The 26,721-nt window shown below is 38.3% G+C and overlaps 3 protein-coding genes across 4 annotated transcripts; all 3 read right to left on the bottom strand.

Annotated features, from left to right (window-relative positions):
• Positions 1-53: 53 nt before the first annotated feature.
• LOC125000407 (tetraspanin-8-like) lies at positions 54-4,003 on the bottom strand. Its single transcript, XM_047575956.1, has 9 exons — positions 3,538-4,003; positions 2,559-2,615; positions 1,827-1,946; positions 1,679-1,753; positions 1,499-1,562; positions 1,228-1,364; positions 789-821; positions 593-676; positions 54-221 (listed from the first exon to the last, which is right to left on the bottom strand). The coding sequence occupies exons 1-9, from the start codon at positions 3,595-3,597 to the stop codon at positions 63-65; spliced, it is 789 nt and encodes a 262-aa protein (XP_047431912.1). The 5' UTR covers positions 3,598-4,003; the 3' UTR covers positions 54-62.
• A 570-nt stretch (positions 4,004-4,573) lies between these two features.
• LOC124999948 (CD63 antigen-like) lies at positions 4,574-17,203 on the bottom strand. 2 transcript variants are annotated; one of them, XM_047575199.1, is made up of 11 exons: positions 17,118-17,203; positions 16,729-16,784; positions 13,920-14,011; positions 9,502-9,555; positions 7,202-7,321; positions 7,054-7,128; positions 6,842-6,937; positions 6,636-6,734; positions 6,513-6,542; positions 6,308-6,391; positions 4,574-5,002 (listed from the first exon to the last, which is right to left on the bottom strand). In XM_047575199.1, exons 1-11 carry the CDS (start codon positions 17,186-17,188, stop codon positions 4,844-4,846), a joined length of 936 nt encoding a protein of 311 aa, XP_047431155.1. In that variant the 5' UTR covers positions 17,189-17,203; the 3' UTR covers positions 4,574-4,843. The 2 variants fall into 2 exon arrangements, 1 of the variants encoding a protein (XP_047431155.1); XR_007111248.1 differs by having other exon boundaries at positions 4,864-5,002; positions 6,513-6,568.
• A 951-nt stretch (positions 17,204-18,154) lies between these two features.
• On the bottom strand, positions 18,155-25,070 carry LOC124999952 (tetraspanin-8-like). The gene is made up of 9 exons (XM_047575205.1): positions 24,936-25,070; positions 23,895-23,948; positions 21,596-21,715; positions 21,448-21,522; positions 21,236-21,331; positions 21,006-21,104; positions 20,880-20,912; positions 20,675-20,758; positions 18,155-18,670 (listed from the first exon to the last, which is right to left on the bottom strand). Exons 1-9 carry the CDS (start codon positions 24,993-24,995, stop codon positions 18,575-18,577), a joined length of 717 nt encoding a protein of 238 aa, XP_047431161.1. The 5' UTR covers positions 24,996-25,070; the 3' UTR covers positions 18,155-18,574.
• Between the last annotated feature and the right edge of the window lie 1,651 nt (positions 25,071-26,721).

Genomic DNA, 26,721 nt, shown 5'->3' with positions numbered 1-26,721 from the left:
TAAGAGACTTTACAGAAACAAACATATTAACACTGCGAAGCTAATAAAGCTAATTAATGAGGTCACGCCTTGACCGCTGGTTCCTCCTGTAACAGTGCAGAGGTTAAAGGGCACAGGGCTTCTGTTTGGACGTCATTCATGGCCATGGAATATTGTCCTGCTGACCTGTCATGGCGTTTGATCTGGTGGATCATGGAGGAGGAAATCAGCAGACCTAGCAGCTGTGAACACACAGTTTATAAAAATTAAACCAGAAGTCGAGGATCCCACCGTCCCCTCATGAATACGATTTTAAGTTACACTTTATTGACGTTAGCTAGCTCATAAATAGCTGATCAACATGAAAAGCTAACAAGCCACATGTTTGCTAGAAGAGCTGTGACGACTTTAGTGTTTAATTTGCAAGCCACGCTGCTATGCTAGCTAGACCTACAAGAAGTCATTACAGTAACAAAGTATTTGTGCTACATTACTTCCCACCTCTGTTTTTTGCTATCTAAGTAGTTTCTCTGTGGCTTCTCGAAGCTTGATGCTAACATAGGCTACATGCTAGCCAACAACAACAACAAATAAGAATGAGAGTGGTGCTTACTGCAATGGCGGAAAATCCAAAAAAGATGCCCTTGATGATGTTTAAGCCAGTGTCTATGTACTGTAAGATGATCTCCATGCAGCCCTGCAGAAGGAAACAGTACAGTAGTTATTATTATGATTATCATTATTATTATATGTGAATATGACAAACCGACTGGGGTTTGGATTTGCTGCTCGGTTGACTGGTTGGATACCTTTGCGTAGATCAGGTACGGGCCAGTTGTTCCCTGCATGAAAACAAAAGCAAAACAGTCTGCTGTGTATTATCTGTCAAACACCAACATCGTACAGTTTATATTTAAGACTGGAAAAAAACAAGATTGGAAGTGAAAAGGATGAAGTCTGACGTTTTTTAATTTTAAAAGAAATTCTTTAGGTTGTTCCCTCGACAGTCGAGTTCAACAAAGGCAGGAAATGTCAATTTAGAGTTATATATAGTTTTGTAATTAAATTCACCAATGCAGAGTTCCCAGAGTGGGAGTGTTTTTAGGGTATTTAGGATCACTTTGAAACCACGAATGGAAAATGTTCCGAATAATTCTATTGCCTTTAATTGTGAAAACATGGCATCAACAAAAGGCTCCCTGACCACCTTCTGAATATGGCATTGAAGTTTCATCTTAATAAACTCACATAAGGCCTGGATTTACATTCTGGGCTGCCATAGCAGGCACAGGACAGTGGGATGTCAGAGCCCCAGTCCTTAGCTCCCATCAACTCACAGCATTTGTCCTGGAAGAACATAAGAGAGTGACTTTCAACAGGCGGAAATGATTTTCAACAAAAATATGAGCTGCTGTCATTAATCAATGTAACATATGATTAATTGAAGGTGGACTCCAGGGAAAAAGACTGAGGGTAAAAAGAACATTTACAGATTCCTGGAGGATTGTGAGAAACCTACTTGAACGCTCGTCTTCCATATAGTCTACATAGTCTCTGTAGGTGATGTAAACGACTTCTTTCATCTACAAGGAGAGAAAATAAAACAGCATAAGCATCACAGACCAAAGAGGAAGAATAAATCAGCATCAAGACAGACTCAGACAGTCGTAATCAAGGACCAGTGATGGTTTAGAAAGACCTCATTTCCTTTGGCGACGACAATGAAGCCACAGATCAGCATGATGATCAGTCCAGCCCCCATGAAACCTGCAAACTGTAGAACAGGAACAACAGATGATTCAATTGTTCCTATCCACATGTCATTTGTCGTGAGCTTTTGTACGTACTGTTTTTAGTGCACATAAGTAATCAGAGCAGGCGGCACAGATTCCCAGGCAGGAGATGCCAATGACGGAGATGGCGAACACCCAACACCAGACCAGGCCTGAGCCGCCGACAGCAGAGATCTGCTCAGACATGACAAGAAAAAAAAACTTTGTATATATCTACCATGTCTTTAAATAGAAATCTTCACCGCTCGATTGTTTTAATTGTTCCATAATCACTGATCCTGATTTCACAGTGTTAGCATGTAACTCATGTAACAGGAAGTCCAGTCAGGAAAACTAGAGAGAAAACTATAGTTGGTCATTTTGCACAAACCACTACCTCACTGTCTATTATACGGACATTACAATATAGAATGCCTTTCAAGGGTGTTATTTTTTTGTATATTTTGTAAATTTGTTCATAAAGATAATTCTGTACATATTTTGATTGCACTGTTTTTTATTTTATTTTATTAGATAATGCTTATGTTTTTTTTAAATTTTATTTTAATCTAATCTTATTTATTTTATCTTTCTTTTTGCCTTTTTTCTTTCTTGGTTGCAGTTCACAACTCCATCACTTGGTGTCACTATTTCCCATATACTGGTCCTTTAATTTAAAGGATAGTTCGGCTCCATCAGGTCTAATTTTCAGTATAAACATTCTAACCCTTGTTTTTTCTTCATATAACTGGATCTTAAAACTAAAGAAGTGTAATTAAATGGATACTGAGTGTTGTCATTGTTTACCTGGTGGCTGTAGATGCTGGCAATCCCCGTAACTATGATCAGCACCCCTCCGATGATCTGAGGACACAGTTTCAGGATTAAAGTTGAGCATATGGAGGATTAAGTGTTCCAAGGAAAATGTATTAGAACAAATATTATATTAATATACTGTATTTAAAAGAGTATTAACGAATGATACACTCTTCATTAGAGAACACCAAGAGGTGAAAGGTGTTTCTGGCCTACTACAAAGAGACTGGAAAAAATGTGGTTTAGCTCAAGTGTGTTATCTATACACACAACACTTCCTGCTAATGTTTTGAAGTCTTGCAGAGCTTCTGCTGTTCCTACTCTGACACACACGGGGGAGACAAAGAGCAACGAGTAAATACAGACTCATATTTCAGTCTTTGGAGACACAAATGTCTTTGTGTCAAATCTAAATGCACAACTTTAATGTAAGTTATGAACTCTGAATGTATTATAAATAAATTAACATTAAAATCCTATTAATTTTTAATGAGTAAAAAAATTAAAATAAGTCAGAAAGGGAAGCCAGTGTGCACCAGTTGAGACAAAAGCATGAAAATTATTATATATGTCCTCCACAAACTCTTCTCTCTTATTATTTTTTTTTTTTAAATTTATTCCTACTTTTATGTGGTAGAAAACACTAGAGCCTCAGAGACAATGGACATCTCCTCGCCTATATTTTAAGACTTTTATTATTGAAGTGTTTTATTAAACATGAATAATTAAATTTTTAAAGAATCTTTTCCAATTGTTCTGTTTGGACCTGTGCTGAATGTGACTTTGTTTTTTTTAGTTTCACAGATTTTTATCATGTCTCTTCAACAATATTCAACAATAACTTTCAACCTTTAAAACTACATCTTCTCAAACTATAACCTCAACATGTTTAAAGATTTATTTCTAATTTACTTTTGCACAAAAACGTAAAGAAAAACAGAACAGAGAAATAAAAAGTGTTTCCACTTACTGCAAACAGCAAATTGAAGAAGATGAATACACACTTGAGGCATCCGTTAACTTTTCCCATTTTGAATCGTTCACAGAGCGGCTGTGAGGAGGTGAAGTGGCGCGAATGTAGCTCAGTGGGAATGTGGTGATGCGCTGCAGTGACAATTATGATAAACCAACGTAGAGGAATGGGAAGGGAGTGGCATGAACTGACCTGACCTGCAGATTAGTTGATGCTGCTCCCATCCCATTCGCAAGGTCCTTTAATCTGAGGGAGAAGGTCTGATTTTGATATTTTTGGGGACACAAAAGTTCTCCACTCCTGAAAATACAATAAACCCTCAGTTTCTAGATGCTCATTTAAACAGTTGCTCTCTTTAATATTAGTAATAGGGGTTGGCGATACTGGGAATTTTGGTAACTGATAGAAAAGAAGCGGCTGAGATCGATCTGATGAGAAGAACCTAAAAAGTTTCAGACAGACTCATTAAACCATCTCTGGAGCTCTGAAGTTGAATCATTTTTGGTGTTGTTTAGTTTTTCCTGTCTCTTTGTGTTTATATTATAGAGTGTTTATTCTATGACTGCCATTGTTTATTTTTAAAAAGCTACAAAGGGCTGAAAAAAGAACAAGTAAGTAAGCGGACACCGAAACACTGATTTAAGTCCATATAAGAGGCACCTTTCTGACTTTCTGACAGCAAATAAATGACCTTAAACTACACATTTATTACTTCATGCATTTTGATGTAACAGTGGGTGAATACATCTCCTTTATATTTATATTTTTATTAAAAAGGGTTTATCTGCTTTCGTTGGCTAATAATTGTCGTTTTTTTATATTGTGTAAAGTTTCTTTCTCAGAATAAAATGGATCTTTGTGTGATATTTAAATATCATGGACACGCTCTTTTTTAATGCATATGAATAAGAGGAGGCTACATTTCCACATTCATTCCACATTCAAAAGAATGAGGAGGGGGACAAAGAAGAAAGGAGGAGCAAAAAGTGAGAAAAAGATGAAGGAACCTTCATAAATAAGCAGTACATTAGAAGAGTCTTCAACACGTCATTTTTAGTTAATTTCAGCTAAAATGCTAAGCTAAAGATTTGTAATGAAATGTCTGTTAACATATCCAGTTAAACTTTGACATAACAAACCATGATGACATCACCCTTTTTACATTAGTCTCTTAGCTGCTAACACTTTCTTATAATTGAGTTGAAAAATGCTCCCGTGTTGGTTTCAGTGAAGAAACTTTTTAAGAGACTTTACAGGCGCACACACATTAACGCTGCAAAGCTAATAAAGCTAATTAATGAGGTCACGCCTTGACCGCTGGTTCCGCCTCTAACAGTGCAGATGTTAAAGGTCCCGGGGCTTCTGTTTGGACGTCATTCATGGCCATGGAATATTGTCCTGCTGAGCTGTCGTGGTGTTTGATCTGGTGGATCATGGAGTAGGAAATCAGCAGACTCAGCAGCTGTGAACACAGTTTATAAAAATTAAACCAGAGGTTGAGGATCCCCACGTCCTCTCATAAAGAATTTTAAGTTCCACTTTATTCCCATGATTTTGCTGGGAATATGGGACTGGAACAACTATTCAAAAAGAGTTAGAAAAAGTAGCTGGACTTGTTGAGTTCAGAGAAGATGTTTCATCTTCTTCAGTTCTAAGAGACTGGAGGGAAGTTAAAAGAAACTCTGTGGGTAAAACCATCAGAAACTGGTTGAATTCATTCCAATAATTGCCAGATACTGACCTGTAGTTGAGGGCTGGGTTGATGGTTTTACCCACAGTTTCCTTTTCAAACATCAAACTTTCGGACCATGATGCTTGTTAGCTTTTCAAGTTAGTCAGCTAATTGTCAGAAAGCTAGCTAATGTCTTTGTGGCTTTCTGCTCATCGAGACACTATTGTTATACTGTGTATTCCTTTTTATTTTTTCTCTCCCGTTTTTCCATCCTATATAAAAATGTGTAGTTTGATCAGGATCAGTGTGCTATCTACAAAATACAAATGTGCTATCTACAAAATACACAAATTCTCATCTCAGCTTCCATACGGCTTAATCCTCAGTGAGACGTACAGAATTTAAACTGTGAGCGTTTGTTCCCAGTCACGTCTCCGTCTCTTCTCTATTGACTGTAATGCAAAGACTTCCTGAGAGAAGCAGAAGGAACCCCTGTTTTTAACTTGCACATGTCTCCAAAATATTTACTATGGAAAGACAAATAACATATCGGAGTCCTCAGGAAGGTCTTACGACGGCCGCGGTCTGCGTGTTTTTCTGATACAAGCTACCATTTTGTCAAATCCTAATGTGAGACCAGCGTAGAGGAAGAAAATTGCCCTTTTTCTCCACTTTTCTGTCTGTCTCTGCCTAGGGCGCCTCTGTCGCATTGACAACCACCTGAAGTTGCCATGGAAACCTCTAATCCTCAGTCCAGAGCCATAGCTGAGACCGATTCATTAATCAGGGACTCCTCTGATGTCTCACACTGACTCTGTCTCTGGTATTCTGTATCTCTGTGGCTTTCTGTTCACTATGTCTAGAACTGCAAAGATGCTAGCAAGCTTTGTAACATTTAGCTGACTAACGCAAAAGCTGTGATGACAGTTTCAGTTTGTCTAGCATTTTAGTGTTTAACTTGCAAACTGTGCTGCTTTGCTAACTAGACCTACAAGGAGTCATTACAGTAACAAAGTATTTGTACTCCATTACTTGCCAACATAGGCCACATGCTAGCCTACAACAACAACAAACATGAAAGAGAGTGGTGCTTACTGCAATGGCAGAAAATCCAAAAAATATGCCCTTGATGACGTTTAAGCCAATGTCTATGTACTGTAAGATGATCCCCTTGCAGCCCTGCAGAAGAAAACAGTACAGTAGTTATTGTTATCATTATTATTATCATTATATGTGAATATCACAATAATACATTAGATTAGGGGGTTTGGATCTGCTGCTCGATTGACAGGTTGGATACCTTTGCGTAGACCTGGTCCGGGCCAGTTCCCTGCATGAAAACAAAAGCAAAACAGTCTGCTGTGTATTATCTCCCTGACCACCTTCTGAATTTGACATTGAAATTTCATCTTATTAAACTCACATAAGGCCTGGATTTGCATTCTGAGCTGCCATTGCAAGCACAGGACTGTGGGATGTCAGAGCCCCAGTCCTCAGCTCCCATCAACCCACAGCATTTGTCCTGGAAGAACATAAGAGAGTGACTTTCAACAGGCGGAAAGGAGTATGTATGATTAATTAAGTATGATTAATTGAAGGTGGGCTCCAGAGGGTAAAAAGAACATTTACAGATTCCTGGAGGCTTTTGAGCAACTTCCTTGTACCCTCGTGTTTCATGATTTCGTTTGCATATTGTCTGAAGTCACTGTTAAAGGCTGCTTTCACCTACAAGGAGAGAAATTAAAACAGCATGAACATCACAGACCAAAGACAAAGAATAAATCAGCAACAAGACAGACTCAGACAGTCGTAGTCAAGGACCAGTGATGGTTTAGAAAGACCTCATTTCCTTCGATGGCGACAGAGAAGCCACATATCAGCATGAAGATCATTCCAGTCCCCATGAAACCTGCAAACTGTACAACAGCAACAAGAAATGATTCAGTTGTTCCTATCCACACGTCATTTGTCGTGGGATTTTGTACGTACTGTTTTTAGTGCAAATAAGTTCTCAGCGCAGGCGGCACAGATTCCCATGGAGGGGATGGCAATGATGGCGATGACGAACACCCAAGACCAGACCAGGCCCGACGCTCCATTCTCAAAGGCCTGCTCGGACATGACAAAAAACATTTATAGACATTTACCATGCCTTTAAATAGAAACATTAACCCCTCAATTGTGTAAATTGTTCCATAACCATTGACTCTGATTTCATAACGTTTCATAGTCCAGTCAGAAAAACTAGAGAGAAAACTATAGTTGGTCATTTTGCACAAACCACTACCTCATTGTCTATTATATTGACAATTTTTAGCAATTTATTAACCCTTTGCCTTCCACACTAAGAAATATCATTAATCACAATTATTATTCATTTTTAATCTATGTTAACAGCATAGCATATGCTAGTATAGTATTTTGACATATTTATATAGATTTATACAATATAAATATTGAAGCTGTATGATGTATAGTTTCAAGCTATGGTCATCTGTTCAAAACAGTATATCTCAAAAAGTATATGTGTTCATGTATGGGTAAATTTGTGTATCTTACAAACTAAATGACTAGCAATGGTTAGAAAACAGGTACAAAATGAGATTTTTTTTTTTTTTTTTGCCTAAAACTGCTACTTGTACTGCTGTTACAATGCCCGTCAAAGGGTTAAACGATGTCTTATATAAAGAACCAACTGTAGAACCACCATTAACGGTCAGAAGAAGGCCAGCACTTTCTCTGCACTTTCAGATTTAATCCTAAACTACGATAGCTAGTCGCTAGCTCCACCTGCGCAGGTGTAAATAAAACGAGAATTTGAAACCATGCATTACATTGATGCAGATTTCACCATGAAGACAAAATGTCTCCAGACAGCATTTTCCCCTGATGACCACACAGGGATAAATATCGCTGATGGTTTGAGGCATGCTTTGGCTGCATGGGATTTGGAGGAGGAGAACCTTGTGTGTATAACAACTATCAATGCCTCAAACATCAAGCTAGCAGCTGAACTCAGTGGCTGGATAAGGCTGCAGTGCTTTGGGCACAGAATCCACTTGGCCATAGGTGAGAAATTTTCTTTCCTCCTGACTGTGTGACGTGTGCGATGATGTCATTTATTAAATAATACATTAGAAAGTATCCAACAGCACTACTCTAGCAAAAGTAAGGGTAGGCCTTTATGTTCAAACATTACTATCGTAAAAGTCACCTAAATATTTTACTTAAATGTTGTGGAAGCAAAGTAGCAGAAAATGGAAACACTAAAGTACAAGGACCTAAAAGTTTTACTGAAGTACAGTACATACATTGGAAAATATACTAATTGCATAACTAAAAACAATGTGTGGTAATTTTCCATGCCATTCATTGATTTTATTAATGGATAACGTATTTCATGACCCATACTATCATCTCACTCAAACACTCTGTTTCATAACATGATTTGTTGATTAATGTCATGTTAATCAAAGACACAGCTCCATAACCATCTCCACCTCAACCAGACCAGGCCATAGGTTTTAAACTTCAAGCCCACCTCCAGGCAAGCTCACTTGACGCTGAGGCTGACCCACTTGAGTGGTGGAAAGCTTCACTGACACTCTACCCACCACTTTACCAAACTGGCTAGGAAATATCTGTGCATCCCCACCACAAGTGCTGCATCAGAGCGGGTTTTTAGCACGAGTGGAAATGTTGTCACCTGCCTTCGTTCACCACTCAAGCCAGACCAAGTGAACAGAGTGGTGCTCCTGGCCCAAAAACCTGAGGGTGTAGGAAGTAAACTGGAGGGAGTTTAGAACTATGGGGCCAATCCTTTTTTGTTTTTAAAAAAGGTTTCTGAAAACATGTTAAAAAGTATTTTGAGTTTTCTTTTTTGGCTGTGTTATTAGTGTATGTTGCAAGGTTTGCAGGAGTGCATGTAGATTGTGGTTATTTATTTTTATTTGTTTTTTTTTTTATTGCTATTATTTTACTTTTTTCCTTGTTACCAATTTATTTTTGGTTGTTTTTAAAAAAGTTATATTTAAAGTTGAGTTTTGGTAGTTCAGTAAATACTTTTTATTTTATTTTTTTTTAAATCAACGTGTAATCGTGTTTATTAATCGTGATTTCAATATAAATCAAAATGATCGTGATGATTACTTTTTCTATGATCGTCCAGCCCCAGTGTAAACATTCTAACTCTTGTTTTTTCCTCCAGGTTTCTTGTTCTTAAAAGTAATTAAATGAATACTGAGACTGAATGCTGAGAAAGTGTTGTTGTAGTTGTCATTGTTATTTACCTCGTCACTGCCGCTAAACTCCACCATACCATAGAACAGCAAACCTCCGATGATCTGTGGACACAGTTTCAGGATTAAAGTTCAGCATATGGAGGATTCATTGTTCCAAGGAAAATGTATTAGGAAAAATATATTAATATACTGTTAATAAAATACTACCAATGAAACACTCATTAGAGAACACCAAGAGATGAAAGGTGTTTCTGGCCTAAAATAAAGAGACTGGAAAAAAATGTGGTTTAGTGTGTGTGTGTGTTATCTACACACACTACACTTCCTGCTAATGTTTTGAAGTCTTACAGAGCTTCTGCTGTTCCTCCTCTGAGACACACGGGGGAGACAAAGAGCAACGAGTAAACACAGACTCCTCATATTTTAGTCTTTGGAGACACAAATGTCTTTGTGTCAAATCTAAATAAGTTATGAACTCTAATCTAATGTATTATAAATACCTTCATCACCATATTAAAATCATATTAATTTCTGACTAAAATAAGTCAGAAACTGAAGCCAGCGTGCACCAGTTGAGACAAAAGCATTAAAATAATTATATATGTCCTCCATAACCTCTGAAACCCTTTTTTTTTAAAAAATTATTATTTTTCCTTTGGTGTGGTAGAAAACACTAGAGCCTCAGAGACGATGGACAAACTATTTTACTTTCTCTTTTTCAGACTCTGATTTACTGGAAGTTACTCAACATGAACCATAAACTCTGATTAAACTCTGATCACTGGTCTGAACAGCAAAAATAGTTTCATCTCCTCACCTTTATTTTAAGTCTTTTATTATTGAAGTGTTTTATTAAACATAAATAATTACATTTTTGCCTGTGAAAGTTTTTAAAGAACATTTTCCAATTGTTCAGTTTGGATTTTTATCAAATGTGACTCTTTGTTTTTTTTGGCTTTACAGATTTTTACCATGTCTCTTCAACAATAATAACTTTCAACCTTTAAAGCTACATCTTCTCAAACTATAACCTCAACATGTTAAATTCTTCATTTCTGCTTTTCTGTAAAAGAGAAGTAAAAAGTGTTTCCACTTACTACAAACAGCGAATTGAAGATAATGAAGACACACTTGAGGCATCCGTTAATTTTTCCCATTTTGAGTTGTTCTCAGAGCGGCTGTGAGGAAGTGAAGTGGTGTGAATGTAGCTCAGTGGGAATGTGGTGATGTGCTGCAGTGAAACGTGGACGTACGTGACATAGATGCAGAAGTGATCTACAGGAGGGAGGGTCATCTAGTTTGGTGGTTCAGTTGTTGTCTCAGCAAAAAGAGGCTTTTACTTTCGCACAGTTACCATGTGTAACATATTCCCTAAAATTTGTGAGGAAAATAGAATAAACCCTCGGATTCTAGATGCTCATTTTAACAGTTGTTCTATTCCACACAAATACACGAAAATAATAAGGAAAAATAACTTTAAAAAAGCGTCTCTCTCTTTGTCTTTCTTTAAATATTGTCTTTAATTAATATAATATTTCTATATATCACCAGAGACGAGTAAAAGACAAGAAAGCAAACCACATCCTATTTCACATGAGAACGCATTAATCACAGCTGATGCGTCATCTCACATTAAACCACTGAACTGCAATTCTTCCTGTCTCTAAGAGACGCTGAAAAACTCCTTCGATTGTTTGTTTCCTCCAGACTGGATCACTGCAACTCATCATTTAAAGATGAAGAGTTTTTACAAAAAGTCTCCAACTGATTCAAAAGTTCTGCAGAAGGAATCATCCAAAACCTCACAGAACCACATCACCCCAGTAGACCAGGTTTACTTCTGACTGGTTCCTGAGCCTGACATGTTTTAGATTTGACGACACTGATTGGATAAAAGGGGGCGTCTACTGAACTGATCTCAGGTTTCTGGTGAAGTAGGAGCCAAAGGGGAACTGGAAATAAAAACTAAGGAACAAAAAAGCGCGGCAAGAAAGGCAGGTTACCCAAAAACAAAGACTACGTTAAAAATCTCTCGTCAAGAGTTAGAAGAATCCAGTTTTATTCATAGCCCTTCACAATAACTGAAAGGGCTTTACAGCAAAGCCATATAACAATGCATAAAACAGCGTTGTGAAGCGTTGGTTCAACTACTTTGCAAATAACTGGTGCAACTAGTTTAGACTTTAGTGGGGGTGGGTGGGGGCTATTTGTCCCTGTCACCTCTCCCTATGAATAGAGTTGAAACTTCTTGGGGACAGAAGTTCAGACTGGATTGTAAATAGATGGCAGATCATGCAATGCTGGAAACGTTCATAGAGGAAGCATTAGCTTGTTAGCACCAAACATATCTGATGCTAATGAATAAATACTAGTTCTGCAGGTGTTTTGAAGCAAATACTGATCTGATGATGGTGAAAGGTCCCAGGAGGAACATAAACCAAATGTTGCTTCATTACATGCCATCACTGATGCTAATAGGGTGCTAGGAAGCTAGGAAGAGCTACTGTTAAGCTGGACATACACTGGGTTAAAAGTTCACAGCTCATGATTTATGTTCTCACACTATATGGCCTGATGCGCTGATGTAACCTGACCGCTCACATTGTACGTCCATACATGACCGCACACAGCACGTTTACACTAACTGTTTCCATAACTGCAACGAAAAAGAAGAAGAAGAAGTAGAAAAACCCGGAAGTGGGGAGACGCTCACCTCAGAATGAGAATGCTCACCAAAGAGAAATGCGCTGCTTTAGCAATTTGCTCCATTCTGTGCAAATTGCTGGGCAGACGTAGAATCTGTGTATTATTCGTTCTTCCTATTTTCAATTGTCAATCAAAAATCAAAAAATGAAAAAGTGTATTCAAGTATATTCAAGTAAGTATTTAGTTTTTCCTTTTTAAATCTAACACGAAAAACTAAAAAAAAATCCTGTTTTTTCAACCAAATCAAGTTCAGTCCTGTGGTCCCATTTTTCCATTTCATATTTTTGAACTGAGTCTGAAATTGAACTATGAAAAACCAAGCATTTTTTTTTCGTTTTTTGTGTTAGAAAAACAAAATTTTTCCGATTTCACGTCCACTTCTGTGTTTTGGCATGCGCCTTATAGGAGGTTGAAGTAAATATGCTCGTAACTGCTCATAGCACTGCTTTAACAGCGCGATACACTCAGGAGGGGCAACCAGAATTTCAAACAGGTTTTTTCATCCGACCATACGACGAGGTTAATCGCTGCTCGTTACCCCATGTATACTGCACGATGCGGGACGCACGATTAACCTTGAAGTCAGCCCAATCCAAAAAGTTCTCGCACGAGTGAAAAATCGTCTAAAAAAGGGCCAAAACTTGCACAGTGTATGCCCAGCTTTAGCTAGTCAAGTCAACTTTATTGTCAATTCTGACATGTGCAACACAACACAGGACTGAAATTACCATCCTCAAAGGTCTACGATGCAGCATCTAAACAGAAAATGTAAATGTTGAGATTATATAAAAATATAAAAGAGAAAAATAAAATAAAATAAAATATATCCTGTATATACAAAGTAGACAAAGGAGAACATGACATAGCGCATGACAACATACAATAAAGATGAAGTGACTGATGCTACCCTGAGTTGAACAGTGCAGAAAGTGGTTGTTGGCATCACCCGCAATGCAAGAAACTGATTTGATGCATGACTAGCAGCTCAAAGCACTTCATCAAGATGGGAGTGAGCGCTACCGGACGGTAGTCGTTGAAGCAGGAGGGAGACGACTTCTTCGGGACCGAGATGGTGGATGTGGCTTTGAAGCAGGAAGAGACAACGGCCCGACTCAGTGAGATATTGAAGATGTGAAGACATCTGTGAGTTCAGCTGCACAGTCTCTAAGTACATGACCAGGGGTGGCGTCTTGTGTGCAGGGGTGTTGTTGTCTGCCTCAAAACGAGCAAGGAAGTTGTTCAGCTCATTCAGCGGAGAGGTGGAGCTGTCACAGGTCTGTGGAGAGGGCTTATAGTCTGAAATGGTCTGTATTCCTCATCACAGAGTCCTGGTGTCTTTGCTGTCGCTGAAGCTACGGGTGATCCTCGTATTTTGTAAAGAAAAGTAATAGCACACCGATCCCGAACAAACCGCACGTTTTGATATTTAACTCGCCCTAGGATGAGTTAAGGGATGAAAGAAGAAACACGCGGTATAACAATAGTGACTTGGGCGTTGCCCCGTGGCCCTAATGAATACTGAGACTGAACGGACTGAGTGTTGTTGTAGTTGTTATCGTTGTCATTTTTGTTTACCTCGTCGTTGCCACTTACCTTCACCATACCTTAGATCAGTACACCTCCAATGATCTGTGGACTGGTTCCAAGGTAAATGCCTTAGAATAAATAATATCTTAGCATGTTTTCATTTCTGCTTTTCTTTTACATAAAAACATAAAGAAAAACAACAGAAAACAGAAATAAAAAGTGGTTTCACTTACTAAAAACAGAGAATTGAAGAAGATGAAGACACGCTTGAGGCATCCGTTAGGTCTGATTTTGATATTGTTGGGGACACAAAAGTTCTCCACTCCTGAAAATACAATAAACCCACAGATTCTAGATGCTCATTTAAACAGTTGCTCTCTTTAATATTAGCAGTAGGGGTTGGCGATACTGGGAATTTTGGTAACTGTGATAGAAAAGAATTGATCTGATGAGAAGAACCTAAAAAGTTTCAGACAGACTCATTAAACCATCTCTGGAGCTCTGAAGTTAAATTATTTTTTGTGTTGTTTAGTTTTTTCCTGTTTCTTTGTGTTTATATTATAGAGTTTTTATTCTATGACTGTGATGTTTATTTTTTAAAGCTACAAAAAGCTGAAACAAGAACAACTGGATATTTACACTTGGTTACTAATGTAACTGGTTACTAATGTAACCAAGGTCCTATAAATCTACTACAATGGATCCAGGGCCTAACTGTCACCCCTAAACAATTTAAGACTTGAATAAAACATCTTCAGTGAACTCCACAAGTTCACAGGTGTGTTTTACCGAGAACCTTCTCAAACATAAAGAGTTAAATTATAAATAATTTATCTCTGGTTATTTTCTCTGATCACAGTAAAAATAAAGAACGCGCAGTTGTGTATGTGTTTTAGTTTGGCAGCGCTGACATCTAGTGGTCATCTGCTGCAACTTCACCCTGTGGCCAAAAGTAAGTGGACACGGAAAAGCACTGATTTACACTTTTCTCAATTGTTTACACACAAATAGTGGTGCTTGAGACACACTGATGACAAAATGTAAATCGTGCACCAACCCCTTGAATCAATTCTGCTAAGCTCCAAGTACAATTCCTGCTTTACACTCAAATTACAGATCTAAAACACGCGTTTTTTTCAAAACACTAAACTAATTGTCCTACTATGCACGCTGACATGGACGAAAACCTGTCACATAGTTTCATTAATTAGCAATCAGGGCTTTAGCATAAAAGGGCAACAGGTGAGCTCTTCTGTTTTGGAGAAATGGATGCCGACATTTGACTCAGAGGCAGATCTCCCTCCATTTTCTCCATTTTAGTACCTTGAGATGGAAAGTGTATGACACAAACATGTATAACCCTTCTCCAAGCATGTGGGGATATAGCAGTTGCTTGTTTTCATGGCTGGCTTTGGTAACATGGCTTTGTTTGTTGTCATTATGATGAATGGAGAAGAAGTGTTTTCCATCCATCATAGTGTTTCACACTGAGCACATCAGTGATCAACTGGTTCTTATAAATAAATTCTTATAAAGTCATATGATGGTTTGTGTGTCATTTGAAAACAAAATACCACTTTGAGAAGAAATAACATTGTTTGGATGTAAAATTTCATAACAAGTGTAAATGAGTGAATACATCGTCCTTTATTAAGGGTTTAACTGTCACACCTAAACAACTTAAGACCTGAATAAAACATCTTCAAAGAACTCTACAGGTCTAGTTATCTTTGTTTCAGCTTTGTTTTTCTGTTCTGTTGTTGTGTCCTGTTCTCTTTTGTTGTTGCATTTGCACAATAAATGTTCACACTGATTAATCAGATGTTGATTCAAATGCCATTTCACCACAAAAGGTAGTAGAAATAAAAGTATTTCATGCAAGACTCATGAAAAACATCCCTCAAAGGAGGAATGTTCTTTATCAACAATTAAATCATCTGTTAATGCTACACACTGTCTCTCTTGCACACGCACACAAAAACACACACTCACGGACACACTCACAGTTGGGGCCCCTGGTAGTCACATGGCTCCATTGTAATAAATGGGAAATTTACAAGAATTTCATGCATCGAGTATAAATCGAGTAAAAATGTAAAATATCACCAGTTTTCTTCTAAATGAAATGTTAACATCACAGAATGCATGGTTTTATACTGCAGCCAGATTAAAAAATATAGTTATAAGGGGGAAGTCAATGTGGCATTTTGACCACGAGTCCAGAAGGAGAATCTGACTCTACATAAGAAACACTAATGCAATCAAATTAATTTTATTGCTTCAATCTTTGACACATCCAAGACTCTAATTACCAGTAAAGTCCCGTCCACCTACTGTTTATTTAATGGAAAATAATGTTATGTTTTTGTAATTTTTTGTGAAAACGTTTAAAGGGTTAAAATCCTGAGAAAACTGTGGAAATTGTGGTAGGTTTGAGCAGGTCTTAAGTTGTTTAAGTGATTCATGAAAAAATGTAGAAAAAATATTTATGTATGAGGATTTTATGTCAGTGTACTGACGTGTGTACATCTGAGGAGGGCATAAGGTTTAAATATCAAGTTCTTTTTTAATGGATGTAAATGTGAGGAGGCTACATTTTTAAATTTTTTTAACTTCATCTCAAAGGAAACGCAAATAAGACGAAAGACCGATGTTGATCCATATTTTCCTACATAACGAACAAGGACAGAGTCTGAATTTAAAACCATCACAAAGTCATCACAGCGAATACACTTCATATATGAACCAGGAGGATCATTGGTGTTTATAAAAGGATCCTAGAGAAGCAGAGAGAGATCAACGCACTGTAGCTTAAAATAAAAAACAACAGCAACAACAAAAAACACTCGACACATTCAAGAAGATGAAACATGAGCAAAGCAAGAAAACGTCTCCTCTGGCAAACACAGGTGTCACGCTACAGGCAGCATGTTTCTCTGTGTTTGTTCTGGACGTAATGAGCTTTATCCCTCAGTGTTTTCTCTCTCTCTCTATGTTGAAGGTAAAGTTCATTTGCTTGAGGGGATGATGGATCAAACTGACCTGAGTAGAGTGAGATGAAACCCCGGCGACGGCAGCTTGATCCAAACTTTTCACGTCTGAAACAAGACAAAAACTTCATTCATTCATTTAGCTCTGATCCAGGTTCAATTAAACCTGAGCTTTGACAAGACAAGAATGATCCCAAACATCTCAGCTTTCACCTGAGTCCTCCACCTCTTCTTCTTCTTCTAACTTGTCCTTAGACATGCATTACCGCCACCATCTGGACTGGAGGCTGAAAACTTTACTGATCCTCAGAGAAGATGAAGAAGAGGAGGAGGAAGAGGGGATCAGTGGTCATCTTTCACTGACCACTGATATTGAGGAGCTGGAATCACACAAGTCACCTTTGTGTGTCTATGTGTGTAACTGTAATCACATAAAGTTACCTGTGTGGGTGGGGAGGTGTGTCTGGTGGTGTATGGGACACAGGGATCAGCTGTATTAACAACACAGACATCAGAGGAATCACTAATTAATGAATTGGTCTCAGCTGTGGGGTTACCATGGCAACTTGAGGTGGGTGTCAATGACGACAGAGGCGCCCTAGGCAGAGACAGATAGAAAAGTCGGGGAAAAGGGCAATTTTCTCTCTCTGCGCTGGTCTCACATTTGGGCTTACTGTGACAAAACGCAGGTGTCGTAAGACCTTTCTGAAGACTCCGATATGTTATTTGTCTTTCTAGAGTAAATATTTTGGACACATGTGCAAGTTAAAAACAGGGGTTCCTTCTGCTTCTCAAGGTTTACACTGAAGTGCGTTTTTACAGCAACACTTAATAGAGACGTAGTTGCATCTGCCGTCATTTGTGCATTGACTGAATGAAATCCTTCCCTGTTCACGTAACTATTGTGTGATTTATTGCGATGTGGATCAATCTATGGCTCTAAATTATGTTTGGGAATCCGGCAATGGCCCGAAATCCTCGTTCTCCCTGTCCTCTCCCTTATCTTCCCTGCTTTGCTCCTCTCATCTTGTCTCGTCTCGTCTGTCTTTTGTCTATACTTTTGAGAGACTCTCTCTGCACTGCTCTTGAAACTACAAAATTTGTCAAAGTGTATGTATGTTTTGTATATGTATGGACGGGCTGATGGCTGATTTTGCTGGTACTTGTACGAGTGACAATAAAGGTATTTTTGATTGATTTTGATTTGAGGAGGAAGAAAAGGAGGAAGATGAAGGGAAGGAGGAGGAGGTAAAGAAGAGGAGGAAGAAGAAGACAAAGAACGAGGAGGCAGAGCAGAAGACAGAAGGAGGTAGAGGAAGAGGGAGGAGGAGGACAAAGAAGAAAGGTCAAGCAAAAAATGTGAAAAAGAAGGAAAAAGTAAAAGGAGGAAACAACAGCAGGAGGAGGAGGAGCAGGTCATACCACCTCCTCCTCCTTCCAGCCATTAATCAGCTGAAATTATTTCACAATTTGAAACGTTAAGATTTCACTTTTTATTTGAAAAATAACAATAAACGGTACATTAGAAGAGACTTCAGCATGTACAAAATAAAATATTTGTATAAATCCCAACAGAAAATACAAGTTTTTGTTAATTTTGGATAAAATGCTAAGCTAAACTAAGCTAGGCTAAAGATTTGTAATGAAATGTCTGTTAACATATCCAGTTAAACTTTGACATAACAAACCATGATGACATCACCCTTTTTACGTTAGCTGCTAACACTTCCTTATAATTGAGATAAAAAATGCTCCTGTGATTGTTTCAGTTAAAAAAAAATTTAAGAGACTTTACAGACACACATATTAACACTGCAAAGCTAATAAAGCTAATTAATGAGGTCATTAACTGGTTCCTCCTGTAACAGTGCAGAGGTCAAAGGTCACAGGGCTCCTCTTTAGAAGCCCTTAATTGCCATGGAATATCCTCCTGGTAAGCTGTCGTGGTGTTTGATCTGGTGGATCATGGAGTAGGAAATCAGCAAACCCAGCAGCTGTGAACACAGTTTATAAAAATTAAACCAGAAGTCAAGGATCCCACCGTCCTCTCATGAAGCATTTTAAGTTCCACTTTATTACCCTGATTTTGCTAGGAATATGGGACTGGAACAACTATTCAAAAAGAGTTAGAAAAAGTAGCTGGACTTGTTGAGGTTAGAGAAGATGTTTCATCTTCTTCAGTTCTAAGAGACTCGAGGGAAGTTAAAAGAAACTCTGTGGGTAAAACCATCAGAAACTGGTCGAATTAATTCCATTAATGGCCAGATACTGACCTGTAGCTGAGGGCTGGGTTGATGGTTTTACCCACACAGTTTCCTTTTCAAACGTCAAACTTTGGGACCATGATACTTGTTAGCTTTTCAAGTTAGTCAGCTAATTGTCAGAAAGCTATCTAATGTCTTTGTGGCTTTCTGCTCACCGAGACACTATTGTTATACTGTGTGTTCCTTTTTATTTTTTCTCTCCCTCCGTTTTTCCATCCCTATATAAAAACGTGTAGTTTGATCAGGATCAGTGTGCCATCTACAAAATACAAATGTGCTATCTATAAAATACAAATTCTCATCTCCCATACGGCTTAATCCTCAGTGAGACGTACAGAATTTAAACTGTGAGCGTCTGTTCGCGGTCACTTCTCTGTCGCATCTCTCTTGACTGTAATGCAAAGACTTCCTGAGAGAAGCAGAAGGAAACCCTGTTTTTAACTTGCACATGTCTCCTCAGTGAGGATTAAGCGGTATTGAAGATGAGATGAGAATTTGTTTGGGGTGGGGGGGGGTTTGATGGAGCCTATCCCACCTGGCATCGGGCAAAGGCGGGGTACACCCTATCGCAGGGCTAACACAGTAATTTTGCATTGAAATGAATGGCACAGGTGGAGAAAAAAAAAAAAAAAGAGCGAAAAAGAAAAGCCAATGGAGTTTTTCCAAAGGTCTACTGCTTAGGCATACTGTCACCTAGAGACTTCCTTTTTAAACAGTTTTAAACTTCAAACTGTAGACACAAGTCTTGTTTATTGTTGTATTAATCCACATTTTGATAGGTCTTATCGTTTTTTTATCAATCACTGTTCAAAGACCATGATCATTTTTGGAGAAAGTTTGAGATTATAATGGGTGTGTATCGCGCAGAATGCCTGTGGGTGACATCACCACTTAGAGTGGAGGAAGTTGTCTGAAACTTCTCTTTCCACACTCGTCCCGGCCACAATTTATACTGTACACACTTGATTTTTCCCAAAGTTGTAGACAAACTTATTGTGTCTCTCACAATATGCTCGTCAAAGCAGTGAGACGTACAGAATTTAAACTGTGAGCGTTTGTTGCCAGTCACGTCTCCGTCTCTTCTCTATTGACTGTAATGCAAAGACTTCCTGAGAGAAGCAGAAGGAACCCCTGTTTTTAACTTGCACATGTCTCCAAAATATTTACTATGGAAAGACAAATAACATATCGGAGTCCTCAGGAAGGTCTTACGACGGCCGCGGTCTGCATGTTTTTCTGATACAAGCTACCGTTTTGTCAAATCCAAATGTGAGACCAGCGTAGAGGGAGAAAATTGCCCTTTTTCTCCACTTTTCTGTCTGTCTCTGCCTAGGGCGCCTCTGTCGCATTGACAACCACCTGAAGTTGCCATGGAAACCTCTAATCCTCAGGCCAGAGCCATAGCTGAGACCGATTCATTAATCAGGGACTCCTCTGATGTCTCACACTGACTCTGTCTCTGGTATTCTGTATCTCTGTGGCACTCTGTTCACTATGTCTAGAACTGCAAAGATGCTAGCAAGCTTTGTAACATTTAGCTGACTAACGCAAAAGCTGTGATGACAGTTTCAGTTTGTCTAGCATTTTAGTGTTTAACTTGCAAACTGTGCTGCTTTGCTAACTAGACCTACAAGGAGTCATTACAGTAACAAAGTATTTGTACTCCATTACTTGCCAACATAGGCCACATGCTAGCCTACAACAACAACAAACATGAAAGAGAGTGGTGCTTACTGCAATGGCAGAAAATCCAAAAAATATGCCCTTGATGACGTTTAAGCCAATGTCTATGTACTGTAAGATGATCCCCTTGCAGCCCTGCAGAAGAAAACAGTACAGTAGTTATTGTTATCATTATTATTATCATTATATGTGAATATCACAATAATACATTAGATTAGGGGGTTTGGATCTGCTGCTCGATTGACAGGTTGGATACCTTTGCGTAGACCTGGTCCGGGCCAGTTGTTCCCTGCATGAAAACAAAAGCAAAACAGTCTGCTGTGTATTATCTCCCTGACCACCTTCTGAATTTGACATTGAAATTTCATCTTATTAAACTCACATAAGGCCTGGATTTGCATTCTGAGCTGCCATTGCAAGCACAGGACTGTGGGATGTCAGAGCCCCAGTCCTCAGCTCCCATCAACCCACAGCACTTCTCCTGGAAGAACATAAGAGAGTGACTTTCAACAGGCGGAAAGGATTTTCAACACAAATATGAGCAGCTGTCACTAATTAATGCAACGTATGATTAATTGAAGGTGGGCTCCAGAGGGTAAAAAGAACACTTACAGATTCCTGGAGGCTTTTGAGCAACTTCCTTGTACCCTCGTGTTTCATGATTTCGTTTGCATATTGTCTGAAGTCACTGTTAAAGGCTGCTTTCACCTACAAGGAGAGAAATTAAAACAGCATGAACATCACAGACCAAAGACAAAGAATAAATCAGCAACAAGACAGACTCAGACAGTCGTAGTCAAGGACCAGTGATGGTTTAGAAAGACCTCATTTCCTTCGGTGGCGACAGAGAAGCCACAGATCAGCATGAAGATCATTCCAGTCCCCATGAAACCTGCAAACTGTACAACAGCAACAAGAAATGATTCAGTTGTTCCTATCCACACGTCATTTGTCGTGGGCTTTTGTACGTACTGTTTTTAGTGCAAATAAGTTCTCAGCGCAGGCGGCACAGATTCCCATGGAGGGGATGGCAATGATGGCGATGACGAACACCCAAGACCAGACCAGGCCCGACGCTCCATTCTCAAAGGCCTGCTCGGACATGACAAAAAACATTTATAGACATTTACCATGCCTTTAAATAGAAACATTAACCCCTCGATTGTGTAAATTGTTCCATAACCACTGACTCTGATTTCATAGTGTTTCATAGTCCAGTCAGAAAAACTAGAGAGAAAACTATAGTTGGTCATTTTGCACAAACCACTACCTCATTGTCTATTATATTGACAATTTTTAGCAATTTATTAACCCTTTGACTTCCACACTAAGAAATATCATTAATCACAATTATTATTCATTTTTAATCTATGTTAACAGCATAGCATATGCTAGTATAGTATTTTGACATATTTATACAGATTTATACAATATAAATATTGAAGCTGTATGATGTATAGTTTCAAGCTATGGTCATCTGTTCAAAAGAGTATATCTCAAAAAGTATGTGTGTTCATATATGGGTAAATTTGTGTATCTTACAAACTAAATGTTTAGCAATGGTTAGAAAACAGGTACAAAATGAGAATTGTTTTTTTTTTTTTTTTTTGCCTAAAACTGCTACTTGTACTGCGGTTACAATGCCCGTCAAAGGGTTAAACGATGTCTTATATAAAGAACCAACTGTAGAACCACCATTAACGGTCAGAAGAAGGCCAGCACTTTCTCTGCACTTTCAGATTTAATCCTAAACTACGATAGCTAGTCGCTAGCTCCACCTGCGCAGGAGTAAATAAAACGAGATTTGAATGAAACCATGCATTACATTGATGCAGATTTCACCATGAAGACAAAATGTCTCCAGACAGCATTTTCCCCTGATGACCACACAGCGATAAATATCGCTGATGGTTTGAGGCATGCTTTGGCTGCATGGGTTTGGAGGAGGAGAACCTTGTGTGTATAACAACTATCAATGCCTCAAACATCAAGCGAGCAGCAGAACTCAGTGGCTGGATAAGGCTGCAGTGCTTTGGGCACAGAATCCACTTGGCCATAGGTGAGAAATTTTCTTTCCTCCTGACTGTGTGACATGTGCGATGATGTCATTTATTAAATAATACATTAGAATGTATCCAACAGCACTACTCTAGCAAAAGTAAGGGTAGGCCTTTATGTTCAAACATTACTATCGTAAAAGTCACCTAAATATTTTACTTAAATGTTGTGGAAGTAAAGTAGCAGAAAATGGAAACACTAAAGTACAAGGACCTAAAAGTTTTACTGAAGTACAGTACATACATTGGAAAATATACTAATTACATAACTGAAAACAATGTGTGGTCATTTTCCATGCCATTCATTGATTTTATTAATGGATGACGTTTTTCATGAGACATACTATCATCTCACTCAAACACTCCTTTTCATAACATGATTTGTTGATTAATGTCATGTTAATCAAAGACACAGCTCCAGAACCATCTCCCCCTCAACCAGACCAGGCCATAGGTTTTAAACTTCAAGCCCACCTCCAGGCAAGCTCACTTGACGCTGAGGCTGACCCACTTGAGTGGTGGAAAGCTTCACTGACACTCTACCCACCACTTTACCAAACTGGCTAGGAAATATCTGTGCATCCCCGCCACAAGTGCTGCATCAGAGCGGGTTTTTAGCACAAGTGGAAATGTTGTCACCTGCCTTCGTTCACCACTCAAGCCAGACCAAGTGAACAGAGCGGTGTTCCTGGCCCAAAAACCTGAGGCTATAGGAAGTAAACTGCAGGGAGTTTAGAACTATGGGGCCAATCCTTTTTTGTTTTTAAAAAAGGTTTCGGAAAACACTTTAGAAAGTATTTTGGGTTTTCTTTTTGGCTGTGTTATTAGTGTATGTTGCAAGGTTTGCAGGAGTGCATGTAGATTGTGGTTATTTATTTTTATTTGTTTTTTTTATTGCTATTATTATTTTACTTTTTTCCTTGTTACTAATTTATTTTTGGTTGTTTTTAAAAAAGTTATATTTAAAGTTGAGTTTTGGTAGTTCAGTAAATACTTTTTATTTTTTTTAAATCAATGTGTAATCGTGTTATTAATCGTGATTTCAATATAAATCAAAATGATCGTGATGATTACTTTTTCTATGATCGTCCAGCCCCAGTGTAAACATTCTAACTCTTGTTTTTTTCTCCAGGTTTCTTGTTCTTAAATGTGTAAATAAATGAATACTGAGACTGAATGCACTAAGTGTTGTTGCAGTTGTCATTGTTATTTACCTCGTCACTGCCGCTAAACTCCACCATACCATAGAACAGCACACCTCCGATGATCTGTGGACACAGTTTCAGGATTAAAGTTCAGCATATGGAGAATTCATTGTTCCAAGGAAAATGTATTAGGACAAATATTATATTAATATACTGTTAATAAAAGACTTTATACCAATGAAACACTCATTAGAGAACACCAAGAGGTGAAAGGTGTTTCTGGCCTAAAATAAAGAGACTGGAAAAAAAATGTGGTTTAGCTCAAGTGTGTTATCTATACACACACCACTTCCTGCTAATGTTTTGAAGCCTTGCAGAGCTTCTGCTGTTCCTCCTCTGAGACACACGGGGGAGACAAAGAACAACGAGTAAACACAGACTCCTCATATTTTAGTCTTTGGAGACACAAATGTCTTTGTGTCAAATCTAAATAATAAGTTATGAACTCTAATCTAATGTATTATAAATACCTTCATCACCATATTAAAATCATTAATTTCTGACTAAAATAAGTCAGAAACTGAAGCCAGTGTGCACCAGTTGAGACAAAAGCATGAAAATTATTATACATGTCCTCCATAAACTCTGACCTCTTTTTTTTTAATTATTATTTTTCCTTTGGTGTGGTAGAAAACACTAGAGCCTCAGAGACAATGGACTATTTTACTTTCTCTTTTTCAGACTCTGATTTACTGGAAGTTACTCAACATGAACCATAAACTCTGATTAAACTTTGATCACTGGTCTGAACAGCAAAAATAGTTTCATCTCCTCACCTATATTTTAAGTCTTTTATTATTGAAGTGTTTTATTAAACATAATTACATTTTTGCCTGTGAAAGTTTTTAAAGAATCTTTTCCAATTGTTCAGTTTGGACTTTTATCAAATGTGATTTTTTTTTTTTTAGCTTTACAGATTTTTACCATGTCTCTTCAACAATAATAACTTTCAACCTTTAAAGCTACATCTTCTCAAACTATAACCTCAACATGTTAAATTCTTCTTTTCCGCTTTTCTGTAAAAGAGAAGTAAAAAGTGTTTCCACTTACTACAAACAGCGAATTGAAGATAATGAAGACACACTTGAGGCATCCGTTAACTTTTCCCATTTTGAGTTGTTCTCAGAGCTGCTGTGAGGAGGTGAAGTGGTGTGAATGTAGCTCAGTGGGAATGTGGTGATGTGCTGCAGTGAAACGTGGACGTATGTGACGTAGATGCAGAAGTGATCTACAGGAGGGAGGGTCATCTAGTTTGGTGGTTCAGTTGTCTCAGCAAAAACAGGTGCAATTGGTGCAGTGAAGGAAGTGTTACTGTAGGTGTAAGGTGTGTGTGTGTACATTTGTGTGTGTTGGGGCACAGGCCCTCTTGCAGACCACAAGGTACGAAAAGGAGGTTGTAAAAAAATCCTCTCACCCTCATTGGGTATGTGGTTCCATTTGTAAAGTTGCACATGTTAATATGAACGTCAAAGTCACTTTTTTTTTTAATCACATTTACTAGATGTTAAATCTAAATGTTAAGTTAAATCTAAATCTTAAATGTTCAATCTAAATTGAAATATTACATTTAATTGTTAAATATAAATGACTGAATTTGAGTCTAAAATCTCTCTTCCAATGTTTTTCCAATGAATCAGGGACATGAAGTCAGTCAGTTGGTGAAAGGCAGCACGAAAAGAACCGTCTGAGTCCCATCAGCAACGTCAATTAACATACTGGCTAAATATTTTGCCCAGCATTACATTTAACGTTTGTATTTAACCTTTACATTTAGATTTAACATTGAGCATTTAGATTTAACATTTAGTAAAAGCGACTTTGAAAAATTCACACCTTATTTATTTATTTATTTTTTGTTTTTTGGAGCTAAATGTAGGCAAACTTGTGTGTTCATTTTAACTTTACAAACAATGCCCCATACACAGGGTGGTATCTGTGTCATCCTCAAGCTGGGGTCCTCTACCAGAGGCCTGGGAGTTTGAGGGATCTGCTGGTTCAGCATCTCAGCTGTTCTTAGGGCTGCCATGGCTCTTCTGGACTGAGGCTTCAGGTGTTAATGGAATCTGTTGGAGTCAGTCTACCAGTTTGGGGGTCACTGCCCCAAGTGCTCCTACCACTACGGGGACCATGCTCACCTTAACCTTCCACATCCAGCTGCTCCTTCAACCCTGGGTGCTTCTCAACTGTTTCATGTTCCTTCTTTCTGGTGTTGGCTGGTATCTCCACATCTATCACCACTATATTTTTTTTGGCTCTTTGTCCACCACCACTATGTCTAGCTGGTTAGCCAGGACCTGTCATTCTGGAAGCTGAAGTCCCACAGAACCTTGGCCGTGTTGTTCCCCACTGCCTTCCTATGGTACGGCCCAGTGGGACTTGGGTACTTGTATACCGGAAAAACCTCCAACGAGGCTGAATCGCAACAATTCTGAAAAGATGAGTGGAACAAAATTCCTCCACAGCTGGAAAAGACTCACTGAAGTTCTCACCAACACAGCTGAGGGTGGAACAACCAGTTCTTTGGTTTAGGAGTCAATCACTTTACCACAGGACCATGGAGGTCTGGATTTAGTTTCCCCTCAATAAGAAAAAACCTTCACTTGTGTCATCTTTGACTGATATTTAAATTAGTTTAATGAGCTGAAACATTTAAATGTGACAAACGTGCAAAAAATAAATCAGGCAGGGGCGACACTTGTTCACACCACTGTATTTGCAGGTTTGTATAGACCATATAATTAAACGTCTTTGAGATGACCACAGTGTGTCATGTCATTTATTTCACAAGGTTTTACCTTGAGACTTTTACGTCTCAATCAGGTGTTAACCTTTAAAA

This window comes from Mugil cephalus, chromosome 22, assembly GCF_022458985.1.
Source record: "Mugil cephalus isolate CIBA_MC_2020 chromosome 22, CIBA_Mcephalus_1.1, whole genome shotgun sequence".
NCBI lineage: Eukaryota > Metazoa > Chordata > Actinopteri > Mugiliformes > Mugilidae > Mugil > Mugil cephalus.
This window is presented reverse-complemented; position numbering and strand designations above follow the sequence as displayed.

Excerpts from the sequence above, each read along its gene's own strand:
- LOC124999948 (XM_047575199.1), bottom strand. The coding sequence starts at position 17,188 with ATGTCTGTGTTGTTAATACAGCTGATCCCTGTGTCCCATACACCACCA. Across the intron at positions 7,129-7,201 it reads ACTTATTTGCACTAAAAACA|TTTGCAGGTTTCATGGGGAC; the intron begins GTACGTACAAAA and ends GCTGTTGTACAG. Across the intron at positions 6,543-6,635 it reads AATGCAAATCCAGGCCTTAT|GGAACTGGCCCGGACCAGGT; the intron begins GTGAGTTTAATA and ends GTTTTCATGCAG.
- LOC124999952 (XM_047575205.1), bottom strand. The coding sequence starts at position 24,995 with ATGGGAAAAGTTAACGGATGCCTCAAGTGTGTCTTCATTATCTTCAAT. Across the intron at positions 21,332-21,447 it reads TCGCCACCGAAGGAAATGAG|GTGAAAGCAGCCTTTAACAG; the intron begins GTCTTTCTAAAC and ends CTCTCCTTGTAG. Across the intron at positions 18,671-20,674 it reads TTGGATTTTCTGCCATTGCA|CTGCTGGGTTTGCTGATTTC; the intron begins GTAAGCACCACT and ends CTGTGTTCACAG.
- LOC125000407 (XM_047575956.1), bottom strand. The coding sequence starts at position 3,597 with ATGGGAAAAGTTAACGGATGCCTCAAGTGTGTATTCATCTTCTTCAAT. Across the intron at positions 2,616-3,537 it reads TCTTCAATTTGCTGTTTGCA|ATCATCGGAGGGGTGCTGAT; the intron begins GTAAGTGGAAAC and ends CTGTGTCCTCAG. Across the intron at positions 222-592 it reads TTGGATTTTCCGCCATTGCA|CTGCTAGGTCTGCTGATTTC; the intron begins GTAAGCACCACT and ends GTGTGTTCACAG.